Source organism: Eptesicus fuscus, chromosome 8 (genome assembly GCF_027574615.1).
Source record: "Eptesicus fuscus isolate TK198812 chromosome 8, DD_ASM_mEF_20220401, whole genome shotgun sequence".
Classification (NCBI taxonomy): Eukaryota; Metazoa; Chordata; class Mammalia; order Chiroptera; family Vespertilionidae; genus Eptesicus; species Eptesicus fuscus.
Window position 1 is genome coordinate 10,582,700 of NC_072480.1, and position 22,372 is coordinate 10,605,071.

At 43.1% G+C, this 22,372-nt stretch overlaps 1 protein-coding gene across 1 annotated transcript in view; it reads right to left on the reverse strand.

Annotated features, from left to right (window-relative positions):
* The window catches only part of LHFPL6 (LHFPL tetraspan subfamily member 6), a 275,595-nt gene that overhangs the window by 34,842 nt on the left and 218,381 nt on the right, over nt 1-22,372 (reverse strand). The window contains exon 3 of the mRNA XM_008152063.3: nt 6,637-6,735. Coding sequence (XP_008150285.1) covers nt 6,637-6,735 — 99 coding nt within the window. The remainder of the gene's footprint in view (nt 1-6,636; nt 6,736-22,372) is intronic.

Sequence of the window (22,372 nt, forward strand, 5' to 3'; positions counted from 1 at the left end):
TTCTCCTATTTGACATGAACAAGATGCTCAGTGCCAAATGCAGCCATCTTATGACCAAAGGGAGAACTGGCCTCAGGATGAAGCCAACATGAGGACAGACAACATCTTTGATCCCCTGGATTGGTCAAGTCTGCAACTCACCGTAGCTCTGGCCTTCCTGCAATAAGATATCTTAAATGTCTTCTTTGTTTGTTTAAGCCAGTTGGAGCCAGATTTTTGTAACCTAACGCTAGAACATTGTAATTTACATTTAAAAAATTAATATTTGTTAAGCTAAATTCTAGCAAAGTTTAAAAAAATTAAATTTCTCTATAAATTAGGACAGTATTTTTCAAAGTATATGCACTGACCACTTGTACCTGAATCACCTGGGATATCTGTTTATAACACAAATGAGGAAATTATAAATTCTGGGGTACAGAAAATAAAAATCCACATTCTCAACAAGGCTACCTTTGATTCTAATGTTAAAGGTTGAGAGCTACCGTAAAGCCAAGCTATGTATTTTCAGTTGGGAAATTAGAAATTCATGAGGCAGCCTGTTTGGACTCTTGTTTCACTGTTGTAAAGATGTGTACTCAAACCTGCTCCTTGGTTCTTCATACCTAAGTGTGATCCAAAGTAAGCAGAGTAACAATCTTTAATTTGTAAAAGTGAGTATTTCTGAAAAATTGTGTCAAAGCTTTACACTTAATAAAATATTAAAATTCTTGAGAAATATTCAATAGCCTTATAAAATTGTGTTCAAGATAGGTCAAAAAAATATTCTCCCCAAATCACCTTTCTAAAGAAAGGAGGCATTTAAAAAATTAGGTTCTATTAGACTCCTATCATACTGCATTACAACCACAAATGTGAACTCTTTATGAGGACCCTTCCTTGCCTAACTACTACTTACATTTCTGGATTCAGTTTAAGTGTTCTTTCCCTAGGAGGCCCCATCTATTCTCTACACTAAAGCATCACTTTGACCATGGCTGATACATGGAATTAAAACTGGTTGAAACAAGGATGCAGTTCCTAAAGCAGATCTGCAGTGTCACAGCCTCCTCCCTGGCTCTTCTTCCTGACCTCTGCAACCTATCCCTCGAGCCACCCTGAAAAATGCCCACACTCACTCTTCACCTTCCTAAACCCTCTACAGCCTTAAGGGCTCAGCTAAAAATAATATACTTCCTTAGGAAGCTCCCAGGTGAGGCCAGGCCCCCCTGAATGGTGATATAACCAAATAAAATACCAGTCAGGCTGCTTTTAGCTGCAAATAAGAGAAAGCATGCCTAAAACTTTACCCAATAAGGAAATGAATTACTGTGTTGTCAACTATGTTGGAAATTCCTAGGGAAGGCCTGCTTCAGGGATGACTACCCACAGGCTGAATTCCCTGCCCACCAGGCTGCTCTCCTACAGCTCCAGCTGATCAGAGATGACAGCCAGAGGGAGGGAGAACAGAGCTCTGGAGCCTCTCCCTTAGGCGTGTGATCCCTTTTCCTCAGAAGTCTCTGGAAACATGTCCTCTAATCTCACTGACCCAAATGGGCTGAAGGCTTCCCATCGCATGCTAGTGTTAAGAGGTGGGATAATGAAAATTAATTTACAGTGCTTGCCACCTTATATTACAACACTACACAACAAGAAAATTGTAGTATTTAGTAGCATACTCTAGGATAATTGGATGGGACTGCTCAGTGCAGAGTCTTGGGCTGACTTAAGCCCTGACCTGGGGGCTGAAGGGATCAATAAAGGAGCACATCTGGAATGAAGATCTTTCTGGCATGTCAGGGGTATGCTTTGGTTGAAATCAGGGGGCTTCAAACTACAGTACAAGCACCTGTTTTTGTAAACAAAGTTTTATTGGAACACAGTCATACCCACTCATACATGAAGTGCCTTTTATGTTACAACCCCAGAGCTGAATAGTTAAAATAGAGAATATATGGTTCATAAAACTGAAAATATTTACTTATCTGTCTCTTAAAGAAATGTCTGCCAGCCTCTGGTTTAGAGTCAACAACTAGACAGAATAATATTGGCAAAGCAACCTCAGTGCCCACTGCTTTGTCTGACACTTTTCCTTTCTAACATACTTCCCATGTATATTATCTTCTTGAATATCTGCCACTCCTGCTAAGTTTTAGTTCCCTGGGATCCATGAATAGTGTCTTTTTAAATTACTTGCTGGTGCCGGGTCCCAAGCACCTAGCACAGGGTCTGGCACACTGGCAGTACCCCATAAATATCTGTTGGCTGAGTGAGTGAATGAATGTGCTCCTTAAATAACCTTTCATGTGGAAACAGAAGCAATGATTTCTTTCAGGATGTGCTCTAGAAAGAGAGTAACAAATTTCAATAAGGCATGCCAAGAAAGTGACCCATATTCCACAATAAGGAGGGCATGACCCTTATCATTAACATTTCCCAACCTCTGGGAGGAAGATGTGGCCACACACGCTCTCCTTTGAGGGGAGGCAGAAGTAAGCTAGGATTCTCAGAAGTGGCAGAGGTCGGCTGTATGCCACTAAAAGTGAGGCCCAGAGCTCTCCTTCTGAGAATGCTCACCTTCACATGCATGCTGTGCCTCCCAACCTCAAATTTGCTACATAACCTGTGATTTCACTCACTCACTGAAGTTCAGCCTTCGTTAGTGTTCAGGGAACAGTAACAATTTCTTAAAGACAGTAAACATAGGCAGTCCAGTGAGATAGGCATAGTGATATCTCTATGCTACAGTTTCTCTTTACATTTTCTTTCTAAAGTAAAGATAACAGAGTCCGCAAAAATAATAGTTATCTGGAGGAAGCAAACTCAATACATTCAAAATGCTTGTTCCGGGGACCTAGAAATGAATTTTATGTGTAAACTAGAGGCCCAGTGCACAAATTTGTGCACCAGTGGGGTCCCTCAACCTGTGGGATCAGGCCGAAACCTGCTCTCTGACATCCCCCAAGGATTCCTGGATTGTGAGATGGTGCAGGCCAGGCCGAGGGACCCCACCAGTGCATGATCGGGGCCGGGAGGGACGCGGGAGGTTGGCCAGCTGGGGAGGGACCACAGGAGGGCTTCAGAGTGTGTTTGGCCCATCTTGCTCAGTCCCTATCGGCTGGACCCCAGCAACAAGCTAACCTACCAGTCAGAGCATCTGCCCCCTGGTGGTCACTGCACGTCATAGTGAGTGGTTGAGCGGCCTTAGAATATCATTAGCATATTACACTTTGATTGGTTGAACGGATGACCGGACACTTAGCATATTAAGCTTTTATTATATAGGATGATGCCAGTTTTGTTTTGTGTTTTTTTCTTAGCATGCAGTCTAAGAGAAATCTATACTAATAAAAGAGTAATATGCTAATTAGACTGGGAGACCTTCTGGACTTCCTTCTGGACAAAGCCAGGAGCTTGGCTGGCCTGCAAACTGCCCCCAAATGGCCCTCAGCCCCTCACCCAGGCTGGCCATGCCCCCCAGTGGGAACGTTCACCCGATGGGGGCATGGCCAGACTGCAAATGGCCCTCAGCCCCTCGCCCAGGATGGCCACGCCCCCCCAGCGGGACCCTCACCCTGATGGGGGTGTGGCCAGCCTTCAAATGACCCTCAGCCCTTCGCCCAGGCCGGCCACGCCCCCCAGAGGGCACCCTCACCCCAATGGGGGTGTGGCCAGCCTGCAAACCGCCCCAGCCCTCACCCAGGCCAGCACCACCCCCAGTGGGGACCCCCACCCTAATGGGGGCATGGCCAGCCTGCAAATGGCCCCAGGCCCCTTACCCAGGCCAGCCCCGCACCCCAAGGGGACCCCCACCCTGATCCGGAACCCCTTCAGGGCAGACCAGCCGGCCCCCAAGCGTGCACCAGGCCTCTATCTATACTACTAAAAGGATAATATGCTAATTAGACTGGGAGACCTTCTGGGAGACCTTCCGGACGTCCTTCTGGACAAAGCCATGATGGTGGGGCTGAGGCAGAGATGGTTAGGGGCAATCAGGCCAGGAGGGGAGGGCAGTTGGGGGTGATCAGGCTGGTGGGGGGCGCAGTTGAGGGCAAGCAGGCTGGCAGGGGTGGCCAGTTGGGGGCAAGCAGGCCAGCTGTGGGGGGAAGTTGTGGGCAATCAGGCCAGCAGGAGAGCATTTGGGGACGAGCAGTGGAGGGCAGTTGGGGGTGATCAGGCCGGCAGGGGGGTAGTTGGGGGTGAGCAGGCCGGCAGGGGGGTAGTTGGGGGTGAGCAGGCCGGCAGGGGGGGCAGTTGGGGGCAATCAGGCCAGCAGGGAGAGCAGTTGGGAGTGAGCAGGCTGGCAAGTGGGGTCAGTTGGGGGTGAGAAGGCCGGTTGGGGAGGAAGTTGGGGGTGAGCAGGTCGGCAGGCAGAGTGGTTATGGGCGATCAGGCAGGCAGGCAGGTGTGTGGTTAGGAGCCAGCAGTCCTGGATTGTGAGAGGGATGTCTGACTGTCGGTTTAGGCCCGATCCCTAAACCGGCAGTTGGACATCCCCCAAGGGATCCCAGATTGGAGAGGGTGCAGGCCGGGCTGAGGGACACCCCCCTGTCCCGTGCATGAATTTCGTGCACCGGGCCACTAGTTTATAAATGAAAAGGCAAAAATTAAAATGACATTACAGTTTTTAAATTACTAAAATGGCTTCAGTGAGTTTAATAACATAAGATATTATTACCACATAGATATTAGTAAAGAGGCAAGAGGTTTTTTTGTAAGTTTAACATTTTTAATCCACAATGCTGAGAAGATATAGAACATTGGGGTGCAGTAATGAAGATAAACAACAAGATCTCCATTTCATTATAACCTGATGATTAGTATAGCAACACACAATAACAAGAGAGGTCAGCTAGAACAATATTCTAATCAAGTTGAGGCTTGTATGAAACAGCCAAGAAAGCTTCAAACACCAGAGAAAGGAAAATGCTAAACACTATGTTAAAATATCACCCTGGCCACTGTTTGATTTCTAAAAGCAAACAAAAAACAAAACAAAATGCTGATAGTCAACTTTATGCCAGCATTTTCCCCTTCAGTTAATTTATGGCAAGCACAAATGAACCCAGACTTAGGAAAGCCTCATCATCAAGGAGGAAGAATGGGCAGTTTGCATTTGGGCAAAGTAGGTGGTGTTTAAAGCACCATATTCTCTACCCAAAGAGCAGTTGCTATTTTGAGTGAAGCAGGGTGTTTGTCATCCATAGAGTCAAATAAAAATTGCTTCATTTCAAATTCACAGACCTTTGGTATGGTATCAGATCTGTCCATTTTCCCCCCATTATCTAATAGAAACTAATTTTTTTTCATAGAAGTTCTAACATAAACTTATTTTAAACAATTTGGGATATGGTAATACTGCCATTAGACCAATTTCCTCAAAATTTTTATTCTAAAAGTAAAATATTTAATGTGAAAAGTCGATGTTTAAGCTAGTAACTCACTATGCACTGAAGGTCAAAAACAATCTGTCTATCCACATATTAGGGGAAAATATTTGTTATCATATAGCAATGAATCTTATGGGTTCATAGTCTTTGTTCTAATAACACCAATTCTAGAAGAACATCTTAAGAAAATAATTCAATTAGGAAAAGACATATTAATTAAACTACTCATTGCTAGTATACTATGTCTTTAAATAACATAAACTAGAATAAGAAAGAAATAAGGAAGTGAAATTAATGTAGATTTATAAACCAACTGAAATATTATCCCATCATTACAACTTATAATGGTGAAACCTTGTAGTATGAAAAAAAAATTATAGGTTGAGCCCTAGCCAGTTTGGCTCAGTGGATAGAGCATCAACCTGCGGACTGAAGGTTCCCAGGTTCAATTCTGGTCAAGGGCACATGCCCGGGTTGCAGGTTTGATCCCCAGTTGGGGGTGTGCAGGAAGCAGCCGATCAATGATTCTCTTTCATCATTGATGTTTCTATCTCTCTCTCCCTCTCCCTTCCTCTCTGAAATCAATAAAAATATATTAAAAAATATATAGATTGCTAAGCAGAATACACCATATCTATATGTGATAAATATCTGAAATTTTCTAATTAGTACATAGAAAAATTCATGAGCCCCTTCATCAATGTGTGAATTCCCGCCTCTACAGTTTCTGTATGGTCTCCTGATGAACTCTTCTCATTCCTCCCCTGTGCCTTTGCTCTACCATAATCCACACAGGTCACTTTCTTCAAATACCAGTTTGATTCTTATCCCTATCATAAAGCTGCCTGTTGCTCTAGAGTGGAAATTGCTATAAACTGCATAGCCCTTACTGTCATTTCCTTGATGGTTTTGTTTGCTTTATTTCTCAGATAGAATGGGAATTCCATAGACAACTATTTTTAACATTTGCAATGAGTAATAAACATGATTTTTGAATGAATTAATTAATAAATATAAACACTTCAGAGCAAGGATTATTTATTTTCTTTGTATCTACAATATTTTCCATAATTCAGACAAACAGTTGATTACCAATGACTGTTCACTAAAACAGAAGGATCAATGAATGTATGGGTATTGTTACACATGACTCTGGCTGCAATACCGGCATATATTTTTCTTCCCCGTTCCTTTTCCACCTTCTGCTCCTATAAAAGATCAGATAGGTTCTTCTCTAAAAGGAGTGCCTTCTATGAAAAGAACTTACCCAGGTCAAACTGGCCAGAAATGTAGCCACAAGTCTGCCGAACTTCCTCACTGTCCCAGCCCAAGGGGTAGAGGGCGCAGCCAGCACCAATCAACAAGCCTGCAAAGAGATAAGCGAAGGGAGCCTTAGCAGTGTCCTTCTGCATCCCTAGATAAAGGTAGTATGTGTGTGTGGGTGGGTGGGGGGGGGGGGGGGGGGGGGGGGGGGAGATCAATATTAGCAATATAACAAAGGAGCATGGTGTGTGCTTTTAAGAAATCAGCAGTCACAGCTCTCTCAAGCAATCTAAAGTTAGATTCCAAGAACAACTTCAAGTCTGCTTATAAGGAAAAAAGAAAACACACACACCTTAAGATGGCTTAGTATGGTTCCAACTTTGCCTTTCAAAACATCAAAAGCCTTGCTTTAGGAAAGTCAATCTTATTTAGGAAATAAAATCCAGAAGTCCTTTTAATTACTCTTATAAAAAGCCAACAAATTTCACCATCAATCCATGTAAAGTAATTCAATAGCAAGCAAAAGTGCCTAATAGGTTATGGTTCCTCACTCATTGGGTTGTTTTTCCAATTTAAGAATCAAACTAGAATGTTTCAGCATCATCAAATTTTACCATGGGCAGAGAGAACAAAGATTTTCATAAATCACTTCAGCACATTGGTTGTGCACTGTTATACTGCTCTGTCGAGACGCTGAAAATCGAGGAGCATCCACTTGTCTTAGAAATACCCAAGAAGACAGACACTTATCGTAATCTAAGTCCTCCTTGCAGCTAAGAACAAAAGGTTTGATGATTGAACTGAATAAAGTAATGGACTTATTTTAATATGGATTAAGTTATCATGGCAGCATACTGACCTGATAGCTTTCCATTGGCTTGACGAGTCTTTAGTTTTGCATTAAAGCCTCATATGGTTTAACAAGAAGCTGAATGAGACTTAAGCACCCACCATTGGAATCTGAGGGCTAATATAAAAGTAACATCTTATCACATCAATCAGTAAGTATTATCTTCACTTGTAAGTCTCACAAGTGTGCTGGGCCAGGAGGACCAACGAAAACAGTCTGATTGGTGAGAATGTCATCCTTGTCTGAGGGACTGTGGGTTACTAGGGGTTAAATGAGGGAGCCCCCTAAATAAGAAAATGCATTGATATGGTAATGTAGAGGCAGAGTGACAGGTCCCAATTGTACCTCGAAGAGACCTCCACTGTTTCTGGATTGAGTCTCTTCCTTTGGTCTTTCTTCCCTCTCTGGCTTTTCTCCCCACTGCCCCTTGAGTAGTTGTAATTCATACAAATAGTTTATTTTCTCACAGGCATTTAAGGAGAAGCTGCTTTCCACCTGCACACCCAACCTCTATGCTGAGCAGTATGGCGAGAACTTCCCCATGAACTGACACACACTCCCCACCCTGGTGGCCCTACCTCCAATCTGCCCCTTGGTTAACAGCAAAGCAAATATCCAATGCAAAGGGGCTGTGATATGAGGGAATGTCTGCAAAGAATCATTGAAACTGCAAGTCACTAATCCTGGATGTCGCATGTATAAATATGAATTGTATTGAGGCTGAAGAGTCATTTAGAAGCAGTTATAGGAGGCTTTGCAGACTAAGCAAATGTTCCAGTGACTGGTTTCCTTAAGCTTTTCCTCTCATGATACCATTTATGGCATTCTTTTTTTTTTTTAAGCATTCCATTGCATCTATCTATCTATCTATCTATCTATCTATCTATCTATCTATCTATATTGTTGAAAGATGCTCCCTTTGTCGTTCCCCCCCCCCCATATTGACCCCTTCCACCCTCCACCCACCCCTCCCTTCCACACTGTTGTCTGTGTCCACGGGTTATGCATATAAATTCCCCAGTTAATCTCTTACCCCCCAACTCCCCCACCCTCACCTTCCCTCTGAAATTCATCAGTCTGTTCCATGGTTCTATGTCTCTGAGTCTGTTTTGTTCATCAGTTTATTTTGTTCATTAGATTGCACATATGAGTGAGATCATGTGATACTTTTCTTTCTCTGACTGGCTTATATATATGGCATTTTTATAACAATTCCAAGTTTGTGTTATCCAGCTTCAAGTAAAGAGATAATTAATGAGGATATAAATGTTTGTGTAAATGGAATTCCATGAATAAATAATGTGACATCATTTCCATGATATACTGACATCTTAAATTAATAAGTAACACTAGTTTTTGAGATCTTGTGAGCAACTATTTTAATGGAGAAAGACAGTTAAACCAGAAGATGTTCAAGTGTAAGAAAAATGAAAAATAGTAACCTTTAAACCATCATTTTCTTTTTATCTGATAGGCAAATAAATGATAGACAATCTTATTTGCTAATGTTCTTTTTCAGTATGGCAGAAAGTATGTATTATGTATTCATGAAGGCACATGCCTTGGTCTAATATGACTCTAGGCACTTTGGGAGACTAAATCAAAAGGAGCTTAAAATGCCTACAGTATGGAGCAAGTAGACCTAAGGTTGTCTAAGTGGTAGTACACTTAGCATTCAGGGTTCTTTCGTAGAATATTGGGCTGTCTATGTGACACTGTGAAATGTAGGTTCAACCACATAAATTAGGAACCATTTTATACACAGGACATTTGTGTTATATGTATGAATTTTAAAAAAATACTCAAATATGCTCACATTAAAAAGAAGTGTTCAGTGGAGGGCAACCCCCTTCCCTTGATTTTTATATTAATATTTATGCAGGTTTTGTTTTGTCATCTGCTAATATTTGCTAAGAGCAAAGATTCTGCAGATTTCAAAGATTTTTTGGAAACATTTCTGGGAGAAAAGTGTATGTTGCAAACTGATCAGGCTAATTAACTGTCACAGTTATCAAGTTCTGTAGGTAAATATTAGTGGTCTCCCCAGCTACCTTGCTACCATTGTATGTTAAGGTGAAAGCAAATCTCAGAGTGAATTCAACCAAATATACAGCAAATGTTTATTAGCAAGCTGGCACAAAAAGTAGTCAGAGGATCAATTCTCTTAGTTCAGTGAAATCATTCCCCCAACTCCATCAGATAGTTGTACTTTGGACACACAAATACAACAAATATTCAGATGGCAGGATCAGGGCCACTTCAGGACAGATCAGGCAATATCTTCCATTTAATGGAGTGGCAGAGGGGGCATAGGACCAAAGAGAGTTCTAGATCTACATTGCCCAAAGTAGTAGCCATGAGCTACATGTAGCTACTTAAGTTTAAATTTAAATAAATTAAAATTAAGTAAAACTAAAAATTCAATTCTTCAGTTGTATTAGCCACATTTTCAAGTGTCTGATAGCCACATGACTCTAGTGGCTACCATATTGGATAGCATAAATATAGACCATTTTCATAATTGCATAATATGCTATTGGGGAGGGCTGTTCAGGACCTAAAACACCACTTCAAAGGGATGCTGGCCTGACCAGATTTTTATATGCTATGCCTGCTACTGCTTGTTAACAATCAAAATCATCCCTGCTCATTTAGATTCTCACTTTCTAGGTGGGGCTAGAGGCCAGGAAACTACATTTCAAAAACTCTCCTCTTAACAGAAATTCTGGTTCATATTCTGTCAATGAGAAGCCCTCAAGTGGGATTTAGAAGGTAAAAGAGATAAGCCATATTCCCCATTGGCAGCTGCAGCTAGGAGCATGTCTTTCTGCAGACAGTAGATGTGATTTTGCAAATGGCTACCTGGAACACCCACCAAGGACATCTCATCAACTGAAGCTTCTTTCAATCCTTGCACTTCCTGAATTCCTGCATTTGTCTCTGAACTTCACTTCCCCTGACTTCAATAGGTCTTTGAAACTTTGTATCCCTTCCTACTTGAAATATCTAGAGTAGTTCCTTTCACTGGCCAAACCCTGGCTGGTAGATGCCCAACTTGTTCAAAGGCAGAGGGATTGATACATATCTTTCTATCATAATCTATTACTTGAACATCATCCATTTTCTCAACTAATAATTGTTAGGTTTGATAGAGCAATTGAATTGATACCTCTCCCCTGGGAACTGGCTTTTCAGGTCATTTCACTATGGACATTCCCTTTGCTGAGACCACAGCTCACTTGTGGTGACCACATTCATTATCTCCCCTCCGGGTATGCATAAAGAAGTCTCTGCCCAGAAAAAAGCCCGCCATAAGTCCTTAAAAGCCACTGACTCCTGTCACTGGGTGCTGGAGCCATCCAGGCTCAGCCACCTGGTGTGCAGATGATCGAATAAATTTGTAATCCCTCACCACTCTGGTCTCGTGCGTTCCTCCTTCGGCAACCCAACATTTGGTGCCAAAACCCGGGAGGGTTCCACGGGGATGGGGAGCCACTGACCTGGCTTCAGTCACCCCGAGTTTGCTCCTCAGAGAGCAGTAGGCAGTGGCAGCTCATCCTGGGCTTACCTATGAATCCTACTCGGGTGACTCGATTGCCAGCCTTGACCAGGCCTCCCTCCCTTACAGGGTCACCCCCAGCCAGCCAAGGAGGATGATGGACTGGAAATCTCTCCTTCTCCATTGCTGACCCTCCATCCCACACCAGCCAGTCTTTTCTAGGTGAGTGATGTTCCACAATTCCCCTCGTCTCGAGTCTTCTGCCCACTCTCTCTCACTGACTTCTCGAAAATCTCTCGTCTCGAAAGTCTTAGTGCTAGGCCAGAAGACTCCTCAGCCGTCTGGCTTTGGGTCCTTCTGGATTGGGGGTGCCCAGTCCAGAGGGTCACCTCTCATTTCTCGTGGTGGTTTGTTTAGCAGCAGGGACGCCTGCCCTAAACAGTCACCTTTGGATTTGTGGTCTGTCACTCACCCTTCCTGCCATTGTTCATTTTAGCAGGGTTAAACCTTAGATCATGTTGTCGAAATCAATGTTTGATGGAACCATGGTTTGAAAATCTGTGAATTAGATACCACTTAGATATTATACTTGTGGATGAAAAAGGGGCCACACACTAAATCTGAAAAGCTCAGGGGTGGCCCACATGACAGGGCTCAAAAACTCAGAGACTGAAAATAACCACACAGGCTGGTCTGAATGTAAAAGTTGCTAACGTAAAACAGGGCGTGGTGAGTAGTCATGTCCTAAGCCTGCAACTTTCTTAATAAAGGTCAATCTTTAGCTATGAAATTGCCTATTGTCTTTGTGTATCTAAATAATATACCTTACTCCCCACCACCCCAGCCCACATGACTTGTAACCTGTAATGATTATCGCGTGCCTACTTTCCCATACCTGTAATTCCTACTTCCCCACGTAATCTTTGTCCTTCTACTCAATATAAGCAGTTGACTTATGGTGGGCTGGAGAGCAGATTTTTGTGAATGACCTGCTGCTCTCCCATAATGCTGGCATTATTGGAATAAGCCCTCATATATGATTCAACCATGCCCCTGCTTAATTGGCTGAAGTAGTGACAAGCAGCCTGGACCCCTTGGTTGTCCAGTTATAATACTGTACACTGAAATAGGGCTCAGAAAAGATTTTGGAATCTAGAGTCATTGCCCAAATGATATCTTAATGACAGAATGAGTTTAAATGGACTAATTTGCTCCTGGGAAGTGAACAGCTCTATTAGAATCTTCTGACTCACATGTTTTTATATCATTTACACAGATTTTCTTTATTAGATTTGTAAACATTGTGGATACCACATGGACTTAATTATGTGGCATTTTAACCAAACTCCTATGTCACTGCCATAAAAGACATCATGAAAAAAAGTCATATTGTAGGACTTTTTGGAGATATGTGTCTATAGGACTGGAAGTGAGAAAAGAGGCTGTGAAGCTAGAAAACAAACTGAGGAAGATGATAACAGAGGTGGGGTGTTGGAGGAGGTGTGAGATCATTTGCAGCTATAGGCTCATTTGCAATTCAGAAAAGACTTTGCAATCTGAAAGATTTTGTAACTTTTTAAAAATTTTTAAAAATTGATTTTTAGAGAGAGAAGAAAGGAGAGGGAGAGAGAGAAACATTGATGTGAGAGTGAAACATCAATCAGCTGCCTTCTGCACAACTCCACCAGCAGCCTTTCTGTGCACAGGACGATGGCCAACCACATCAGCTAGGAGAAAACTTTGTAACTTTTAAGGGGTCATGAATAAATCACAAATTAGTGTAAATTAGTTCCATTTTTAGTTTTCTCTCAGTACCTAGTTGGAATCAGCTATCAGGATGCAATAGACTATTAGGAAGATAATTTTGCGGGAGGTTTTAGGAATTTAGGGAGATGTTGCCTCCTATAAAGGAAAAAATAATAATCCAACAAATGACTCAATAATTCTTAAATTAAAAAAAAAGTGAATATTGCATTGACTATTAGGCCATTTCAACCTGAATACCCTAGGGTTTTGGCCTCACCCTGTACAAGACAAAGTATTTGAAGAGCTAGGTCAATGAAATGATCTCTAAGGAGAAGCCAGTGTTAGTAGAGAAGAGAAGGCACAGATTAATGCACAGAGATCAGTATTTGGGAGCTGTGCAGTGATGCTATGTTGTCAAAGAGGTCTGCCTTTAGCTCCACATGGGCTCCTGTGCCTAAAGCTTAGTCCAGTATGCCTTGCCAGCCCATAAACCACCCATGGGAGAGAGTCCCTAGTTGAAGCTGTATTTGTTTTTGCACAATGCTGGAAATATCTGCCATGATATTAATTATTTCTTAGAATTTCAGCATGAAGTCTTAAGTTCCTAAAGAGCTTAGTGGTCCAAGTAAGATTAGGATGCTGGGAATTTTCCCTTCCTTACAACACTTTTTATTCAAAGTCAGTACTTAACACACAGCGATCAGCATATTAACATAACAATTGGGTTCTTGCAAAAAAAGCAACACAAATCTCTAGTCCCCAAATGCCAGTTACTCTGCAAAAGTAGTAAGACTAGAGTCCTCATGTTAAAGTCATGAAGGCTTTTTTTTTTCCCAAAGTTTTTATGTGATCTCACTTTTCTCCATGACTATTGCTCCATTCTTTTTCCACAGTTGGGTTTTTTGTTTTTTTATAGTGTGACTTTTTCCACCTATTGCCCTTTCAATGATCAAACCAGCTTTTCCCATGAATGCATCTTTTATGTTTTTTGGATACTTTTATCCTTTCTCTAGTTCCTTTATCTTCTTTTCAGTGGCAAGCAATGAGGGAAATTGTTTTCTTTACTTTTCTCATGAAACCTACTCAGTCTTGTAGACAATAATCTGGACTTCTCTTTGGAAGACTTTGGCACTTTTCCATTTTCAAGTCTCCATATGCTAATTTATGTACATGATATTTGTCCCTTTCCAGAACTAGATAATGGTACCTTTACAAAATGTAATGACAAAATAAATCCATTGGTGGGGAGTGAACAAGAGAGCAAGGGCCAGTGTTTAACTCTTCAGACCTTGAAAGCACAATAAGGGGGAATCTACTTAAGTATTCTACAAAGATGAGGCTTGGTTAGGCTCTTTCTCATAAATCACATTTCCTCTCAAAGTGCTTTCTGGAAATAGAGGCACAGAGGATGGAAGAGGCTTATCCAGATCAATCCCAGGGCCCTTGGGCCCTACCTAGTCTAGGACTCTTTTCTACCTGTTATAATCCCAGTGCTTGGACAAGTCCACTCCAAGTTCACATGCTCACCACCCACAATCTGACTTTAGCCATAGACATGTGGGATTTGATCATCATCATCCTATCTAATAAAAGAGTAATATGCAAATTAACCATCACTCTAAGACAAAGATGGAGGCTCCCATAGTGGCGGGGGGAGAGAGGGGATCGCTGGTGGCATTGCCTCGGCGATGCGAGCCCAGCTTCCCGTGCCCCGGCCACGCGGAGGGAGGACCAGGGGCCCAGTGTCCTATGCCCTGGCTGTGCGGAGGGAGGGGCCTCTGGCCAGAGGCTGGGCACAGGATGCTGGACTTGCGGTTACCCCCGGCAACGTGAGCCCAGCGTTGCGCACCCAGGTGCGTGAAGGGAGGGGCGGTTGCCCCCGGAGATGTGAGCCCAGCGTCCTGCACCCTGGCCGCATGGAGGGAGGGGCCTCTGGCCAGAGACCAGGGCATGGGACGCTGGGCTCATCGTCACCCCCGGTGATGAGCCCAGCAAACTGCACCCTGGCCACGTGGAGGGAGAGCCTCTGGCCAGAGGCTGGGGCATGGGATGCTGGAGTCGTTGCAGGCTGGGCTGAGGGAGCCCCCCCCCCCCCCCACCTGTGCACAAATTTTGTGCACCGGGCTTCTAGTGTTTTACTAAGTGGGATTTGATCATCATGTTTTACTAAGTGGAATGCTCACCTGTAGGTCCAGAGTTCTTGTGTCTCTTAAAAAATTGGTTGGGGGTGAAAATAGCACCAGGTGTTAGACAAGTGGAGTCAGACCAGACCTTGGTTCAGCAACCTCAGTACTTGAGTTCTGAGTAAGAAAGAATTCAGAGCCAAAACACAAACTATAAGAAAAAGTTTATTTAGAAAGTCCCAGAGGTAGAAGTGAGTGGTAGAAGAAATGGGCTCAGGAAACAAGTTACAGATGTAACAGAAGGGGCCCTTGGAGCATAGGAGAGAGAAGTGTAAAGGTAACGCACCTGGAGGGAAAAGGAGAGGGATGGGAAATGTGAGGATGTGCTCTCCCTGGGAGGCCATGCTAAGTCCTCCAACCTAAGGGCTCTTAAGGGTTGAGATTTTAGGGGAAATCTCAGGAGAGGGTCTCAATAGAATATTCATCAGCTTTCTAGATGTATCTTTTCAGGGTCATGGTCTCCACTGATTAGATGGAGCCAGGGCAAAGGGTCCTGAAGTCAACCATAGTGTTGCTGCTTTTCTGAGCCTGGAGCTGAAAGATTACCAAGGCCTAGATGTTATCCCTAGGGATTCATGCTTAAGGAAGTAGTTGTGCAAAGGCCAGCATGGAAATCGCATGAGGCCACTCTTCAGCCCCTTGTTCCTCTTCTAAGAGGGTCTACAACATGACTAGTGACATGCCAGGGGAGGAAAGGTCAGGGGAGGGTCCTAACCACATGACCAGTGCTATGAAAGGTCAGGGGGGCTAAGCCCTGGTGACCTTCTATACCTGGCCCATCGTCCTTGTTCTGCTCATGTCTCAAATGCCTACCACAAATTGAGAGATGTGCCAATACTGAGCCTGCACATATCTGGCTAGAGCCAAGCCATGATAGTCCTATTAAATGACTCCTTCACCCTGGTCAGTACCAAACTCATTTCTGAATGGGAATCCCTGGCTTACTGCACCCATTAATTACTGGTTCTTTGAATACATCTTAAACTTCTCATCTCTGAAAGTTAAATCTCTTCTCTCTGACTGAGATACTCTCCCTCCTTACCTTATGCTCAAACTCCACCATATGAAAATACCAACTGTAAATGTCTAGAAGCCTCAATAGGCAGCCTACCCCCCCTCCCACCCACCTCCAGGCAAAGAAGTGAGCCCTAGGTTTTACCCTTTCCTATGATCTCCTACTGGTACTCTGTACCATTTATTTAGGACTTACTACCTTACATTGTAGTTATTTGTAAGTATTACTTCTCTTGGAAGGTCAGAAACTCTACTATATGTTCACTTGCTTTCCAACTCATTGGTTCATGATGTTTGTTAAATATTAAATATTAAGTAATGTTATTTATTTGGTATTTACAAGAGTCTCAGAATACAGGTAATTGTATAAAATTATATAATCCTGTCTAATAAAGACGGAATACACAAACTGACCATCACACCGCCACAAAGATGGCGGCGCCCAGTCCCCTCAGCCCCGCTGGAGATTACTATGGCAAGTGGACCGAGAGGGTTTTCAGCAAGTGTGAGAAGCAAGAGTGAGAAGCAAGCTTTGGCAGGATGGAGGGAGAGCCGGCGGGCTCAGGGCCACTGCTGCCCGGGGAGGAAGTGCTGCTGCTGCCCGCCCAGCACCAGGTCCCTGGTTAAGGAAGCGGGTCCAAGTTGCAGCCACGGGGCCTGGCAGGGCTGTCTCACCCCGGACCATCGTGGCTGAGCTCTGGTGAGTGAGCGCCTCTGGGATCACTGTCTGTCTCCAGGCCGCCTGCGGACACCAGTGGAACAGGCGCGGGTTGAACATTTTAATGAAAATGGGACGCCTGCTCCCCACGCTGCCACGCCCTGGACCCAGCAAGAAGAGGGCAGCGGATTGGGGGCACAGCCTCGGGACCCCATTAGGAGGCACTGGGGCTCAGGAGGGGCTAGGAGCAGAGGGCCTCAGTTGCTGGGCTGACAGCAGGACAGACCCAAGGTACATCTAGCAGCCATCACCTGTCTAGCGCTGGGCTGCAGGCCCTCACTCCGGAGCTCAGCCATAGGAGGTGCTGGCCCTAGGATATTTTTCCTGTTACCTGGCTGGAAGTACAGGAGGCAGTTGAATTAGAGTAATTTCTCCAAACTCAGAGCTATTTTCTTTCCAAATACACCAGGGGCCAGGAAATGTTCAAAGAACTGGGGAACCATTCCCAAATCAGGAAGGGAATTTACAGGGTGTATATTATTGCTACGAATACAGTATTTCCTACTACTTACAACATATACAATGTAATGTATTAGATGCCTTCCTATCGCATGAAGTACGTATTCTCATAGAGTAATACTGGTAGATATGTTATAGTTATGGCGGTATGTCATATCCTATCTATACTAATAAAAGGGTAATATGCTAATTAGACCAGAGACCTTCTGGTAGACCTTCCGGATATACTTCTGGACAAAGACATGGTGGCGGGGCCGAGGCAGAGGTGGTTAGGGACAATCAGGCCAGGAGGGGAGGGCAGTTGGGGGTGATCAGGCTGGGGGGGAGGAGTTAGGGGTGAGCAGGCTGGCAGGGGGGACTAGTTGGAGGTGAGCAGGCCAGCAGGAGGGGCAGTTGGGGGTGAGCAGGATGGCAATGGGGGGAAGTTGGGGGCAATCAGCTGGCGGGGGGGGGGCAGTTGGGGGCAATTATGCCAGCAAGCGGGGGCAGTTGGGGGCGAGCAGGCCAGCAGGCAGAGTGGTTAGGGGCGATCCAGCAGACAGGCAGGTGAGCGGTTAGGAACCAGCGGTCCCAGACACATACCTCCCCGCCCCCACACGAATTTCATGCACCGGGCCACTAGTATATAATATAAAAAAGATGATTGACCTCATTTGGCAGAGAAAGAAACTGAAGTCTGGAGGAGCAGGCTCATGCTCTTGATGCTACTAAATGGAAACTCCAGGGACTTACTTGCAGGTCTGTCTGAGTCCTAACCCAGCATTTTTTACCTTCACCTTCAAATGCTTTCCGAATCCCCAAGTTCTAGCTCTGGACTGACTTCCTATGTCCATGCATGTACTGAACCCTATATACAAATGGAGAAGAATGAATAGAGCAGAAGTCAAGAGAGACTTCAAGTTGCCATTTCTCCAGGACTGATTCTACTGCTGCTTATGACCAAAGGCAAGGCCTCTGGGGAACCCTACAGACTCCCCCTTCCCGACTGTGAGCTCTAGCACACAAAGCTCTCTGTTCATCAGAAGTTAAACCATGGAAAGATATCTTGTCCATACACAATATAAAATAGAAATATGATCATTTATGAACTGTCAAAAATAGTTTTACAAATCGCAAGACTGTTTCTTTGCTGAAAACATCCTGCAGAAGAGAAAATGCTTTAGGTTTTATTAAAATGTTTTCCAAAATGGCTCTCGTTATGTCGCTGAAGGAGGAACACACGAGGCCAGAGTGGTGAGGGATTACGAATTTATTCGATCATCTGCACACCAGGTGGCTGAGCCTGGATGGCTCTCGCACCCAGTGACGGGAGTCAGCAGCTTTTAAAGGACTTTTGACGGGCTTTTTCCTTGGCGGAGACTCCTTTATGCACACCCGGAGGGGAGAGAATGGAATGTGGTCACTGCAAGTGAAATGTGGTCAAAAGGAATGTCCACAGTGAAATGACATGAAAAGCCAGTTCCTGGGGAGGGGTATCGATTCAATTGCTTGATCAAACCTAACAGCGCTTTGATTCTCATTCCTTCTCTTTTTCAAGAAGACACAAAAAACTGTTAACCTAAAATAAAAAGACCATCCAAACAAGCACTTATTTGAGATCAATAAAAGTAACTACTTGGAACCATTTGTTCAACCAGAAGACCAAATAATGTTCCCATTAGGAGACAAAGGCAATAGATATTTATTAAAAGGAAGGGAACAATTACATTTTAGAAGGAAGGCAATTCTATGGTGCAGATAACATAACATTTATCTAAACACCGTTTTTTTTTTATTTTCAGTCCAGTAGTCATAATAATTGCTTTCTTGTTATCTGTGTAAATATGTTTTTAGGAAGTAAGGAAATAAGGCCAGTCACAAAGTTATTTTAGTATTCCAAGGTTTGAGATATAAGACATGCAAGGCAGTTCCTCTGGTGTGTCAGCAGTGGCTCCATTTTAAAGTGGCTCTGCTTATATTTTTGCTTAGAAGACATGCAGTAGAATACCTGCTCCATACCTCAGAGCAAAATCTTCACAAGCTAATTTTAGCCATGGGTGACTTGTCAACTTTGCTCTTTCTAGAGTCTTAGGCAAACATTATTAAAAAAATAAAACATAAAAAATAAGTAAATAAAGTTGTTTCAAATATGAAACTTTGGGGGAAGAGTATGCAATTTCTATATATAATAGTTGTTTTTTCTTTTTTAGTTTTCCTTATCTGTAAAATGTGGAAAATATCTACCTCTCAGGGTTGTTGCAAGGATTCAATGAGATAGTATATATAAAGAGATGGGCACAGAACTTCACAGTAAGAGTCCAATGAATGGTCCCTATTATTAAGCTTTGGATTTTGCAGTATATGTGGAACAGGGTGGTGAATTTGGTTCTAGCCAGTGTGTGTAGAAATGCCTGAAAAAACATGCCTAAAATCAAGTCCTCCACACTCAGGGAAGGTTCTCTTCTTAGATGGAATGCAGTGAGAGTTCCAGCAAGACATACCTGGAACTAAGAGCAAGGAACACTTGCTCTAATGGCCTTATCACCCATGCAAACCTCCGTAGACACAAATGAAAGTGCCACAGCATCACACTCACACTTAGGCAAATAATTCATATGTTAATGATGAGGAACTCAAGAAGTTAAACATTTTTAGCTTTGGTTACATAGTTAATAGGCTTGGTAATTAATGCATGTAGAAAGCTGTTGTTCCAGGAACTGCAATGTATGACCGGACCTACCCTGAACTCCAGGAGACCCACACACACTTAGACCTTTGTACCTAGGCGGACTGCAAGTGACTGAGATATCTGAGCCGTCGTGCTCCAGGAAGAGAACCTGCTGCCCAGGGCACAGATAAAGAATCACCAGTCCGCAAATGAAGGGATGCTGGGAAAATTGCTGGGCTGCAGCTTTTATCTGATTAACCTTTTCCCCGAGTTCCAAACCTACTTTTTCCTGCATTCCAAACCCTTTACCAACACTTCTCTTCTTATAAAAGAAGGTCAACTTGAGATGAGTTGTAAGATATAACTTGCCATCTGTCTTCTCAGATTTCAGGCCATCTGAATAAAGCCCCCATAAAGATTCAACCCTTGTCTCCACTTACTGGTTCTGGTAATGACAGGTAGCATGAACACGAACTTTTCTGGTTTCACTACCACTTTTATCTATTCTGTTTTTTGTTTTGTTTTTCTTTTACTTTTAAAACCTTTTAGTCTTTCTGTGAAGCAGGTAGAGCTACTAGTAAAACTGATGTCCCCATTTGGTAGATGAAGGAATGGAGTGACAGACAGGTGGGGAGATCTGAGTGTCATCAAGTGGATAACCAGAAGCAGAGCTGGGACACAGCTAGGAAGCTTGTGAAGATGCAAATTCCGATTCTGTATCTCTGGGGCAGGGTCAGATCTCTAGTATTTTGAACCAGCTCCTGGAGGCAAGGCTGCTGTCTAGGACAGTGAGGGTCTATTAAACAGGGAGGGTCTATTGGAAATAGTGAGGGCTGATTATGTCAGGTTCGAATCCCGGCACTATTTAACCAGATGTGTGATCTTGAGCAGTATTCTTTTAACTTCTCTTAGCTTGGACTTTCATTCATAAAATATACATAATGTTGTCGATATTTTGAGCATTGTTATAAGGAAGAAATAAAAGGCTTAATGAAAGTGCCCAGTTCAGTGTTTGGCATAAGATAGGGGCTCAGTAAATAGTAGTTTTGTATCAATGATACAAAATGATAATATAATTAATTGTACCACTGCTGCTGCTGTCTTAGAACTGAATACATTTCATTCCATTATCCCTGCCAAATTCAGATTCTTCATTAGCAGCAAGAGGTGCTCACCAGTTTAAAACACACAAATAAAAGCACTAATCAAAAGCAGAGGTCTCTGCCTTACTGTTTGCTCACAGCTTCACAACAAATATATTTTCTGGAGCTGACCACATCTCTATAAGCTAAGAATTATTACATTTCTTTTACCCCCCTAACATTACATTAAGTTAAATTTCAAACTTACTGAAAAGCTGGAAGAATTGTATCATAGACACCCATATACCCATCATCTAAGTTCCAAGATAAACAAGTTTTTAAATTTTGTTTTATCACATATCTATCCATTTTCCCATTCCTCTATTGATTCATCAATCCATGTTTTTTGGGGAGAGGAGAGATGTTTGTCATAGTAAGTTTCAAACATCAGTACATATGAAGTCTCTTTTCACTATTCATTCTCCATCCCCTTTCCTTCCCTTGGCCCATTAGTTTGCACAGACCTATGAGGCAGACCCAAAAGTTAGACCAAAAAGCCATAACTGACATAACACTGCATCTTTACAGCTTAATGGCACTAATTTTGGATGCCACCTACCTTGAAGTGATTTACACACAAATTTATATACAAGCAATTTATATAAGGCAATGAATACCTCTGAACCCCAACAGTCACATCAGCTATGCAAAAATTTCTCAAACTACCATCCTACAATGCAAAACAGGATCAGCTTGCTTCAGCTGTCTGACACTGATAAACCAATAAAAACTTCACAAGACATTTTATTTTATTTTATTTTTAAATATATTTTAATTGATTTCAAAGAGGAAGGGAGAGGGAGAGAGAGATAGAAACATCAATGATGAGAGAGAATCACTGATCGGCTGCCTCCTGCACGTCCCCTACTGGGGATCGAGCCCACAACCCAGGCATGTGCCCTTGACCGGAATCGAATCCAGGACCCTTCAGTCCCCTGGCTGACGCCTTATCCACTGAGCCAATCTGGCTAGGGCTTCATAAGACATTTTACAAAAGCCAGAGTGACAACATAAAAAGTTCCAGGAAAACCCAGCCACTCAGCTCAGGGTTTTCAGTGGACATACATTCTTTAAGGATCACTGCTGTTTTGTATAAAACAAATCACTCCTGATACCCCTAAATGAGAAAAAAAAGAGCTAACCCAGTCATCACACTTGAACAGGAAAGCTCTCCGGGATCAGAGGTAGGCTCCAACATATCCTGTCATTTTCTAACCAGAAAATGAAAAACAAACAAACAAAAAACCCACCTGTAAGTACATTTATATTGCAAACCCTGACACCATCCTACATCAAGTCCAAACCAGACTCAATTAGTGCATGTTGGCAAATTGTGATTACCTGCACTCAGATAAATATTCAAGAAGCAAACTGTTAGGAACTAGGCTGGTAGAGTCAGAGAGCCCTGTATTTGAATGTCAGGTCTTACTAGATATTGATGGAGCAAGTCTCTTAAACTTGAGCCCCAAGTTTCATCCATAA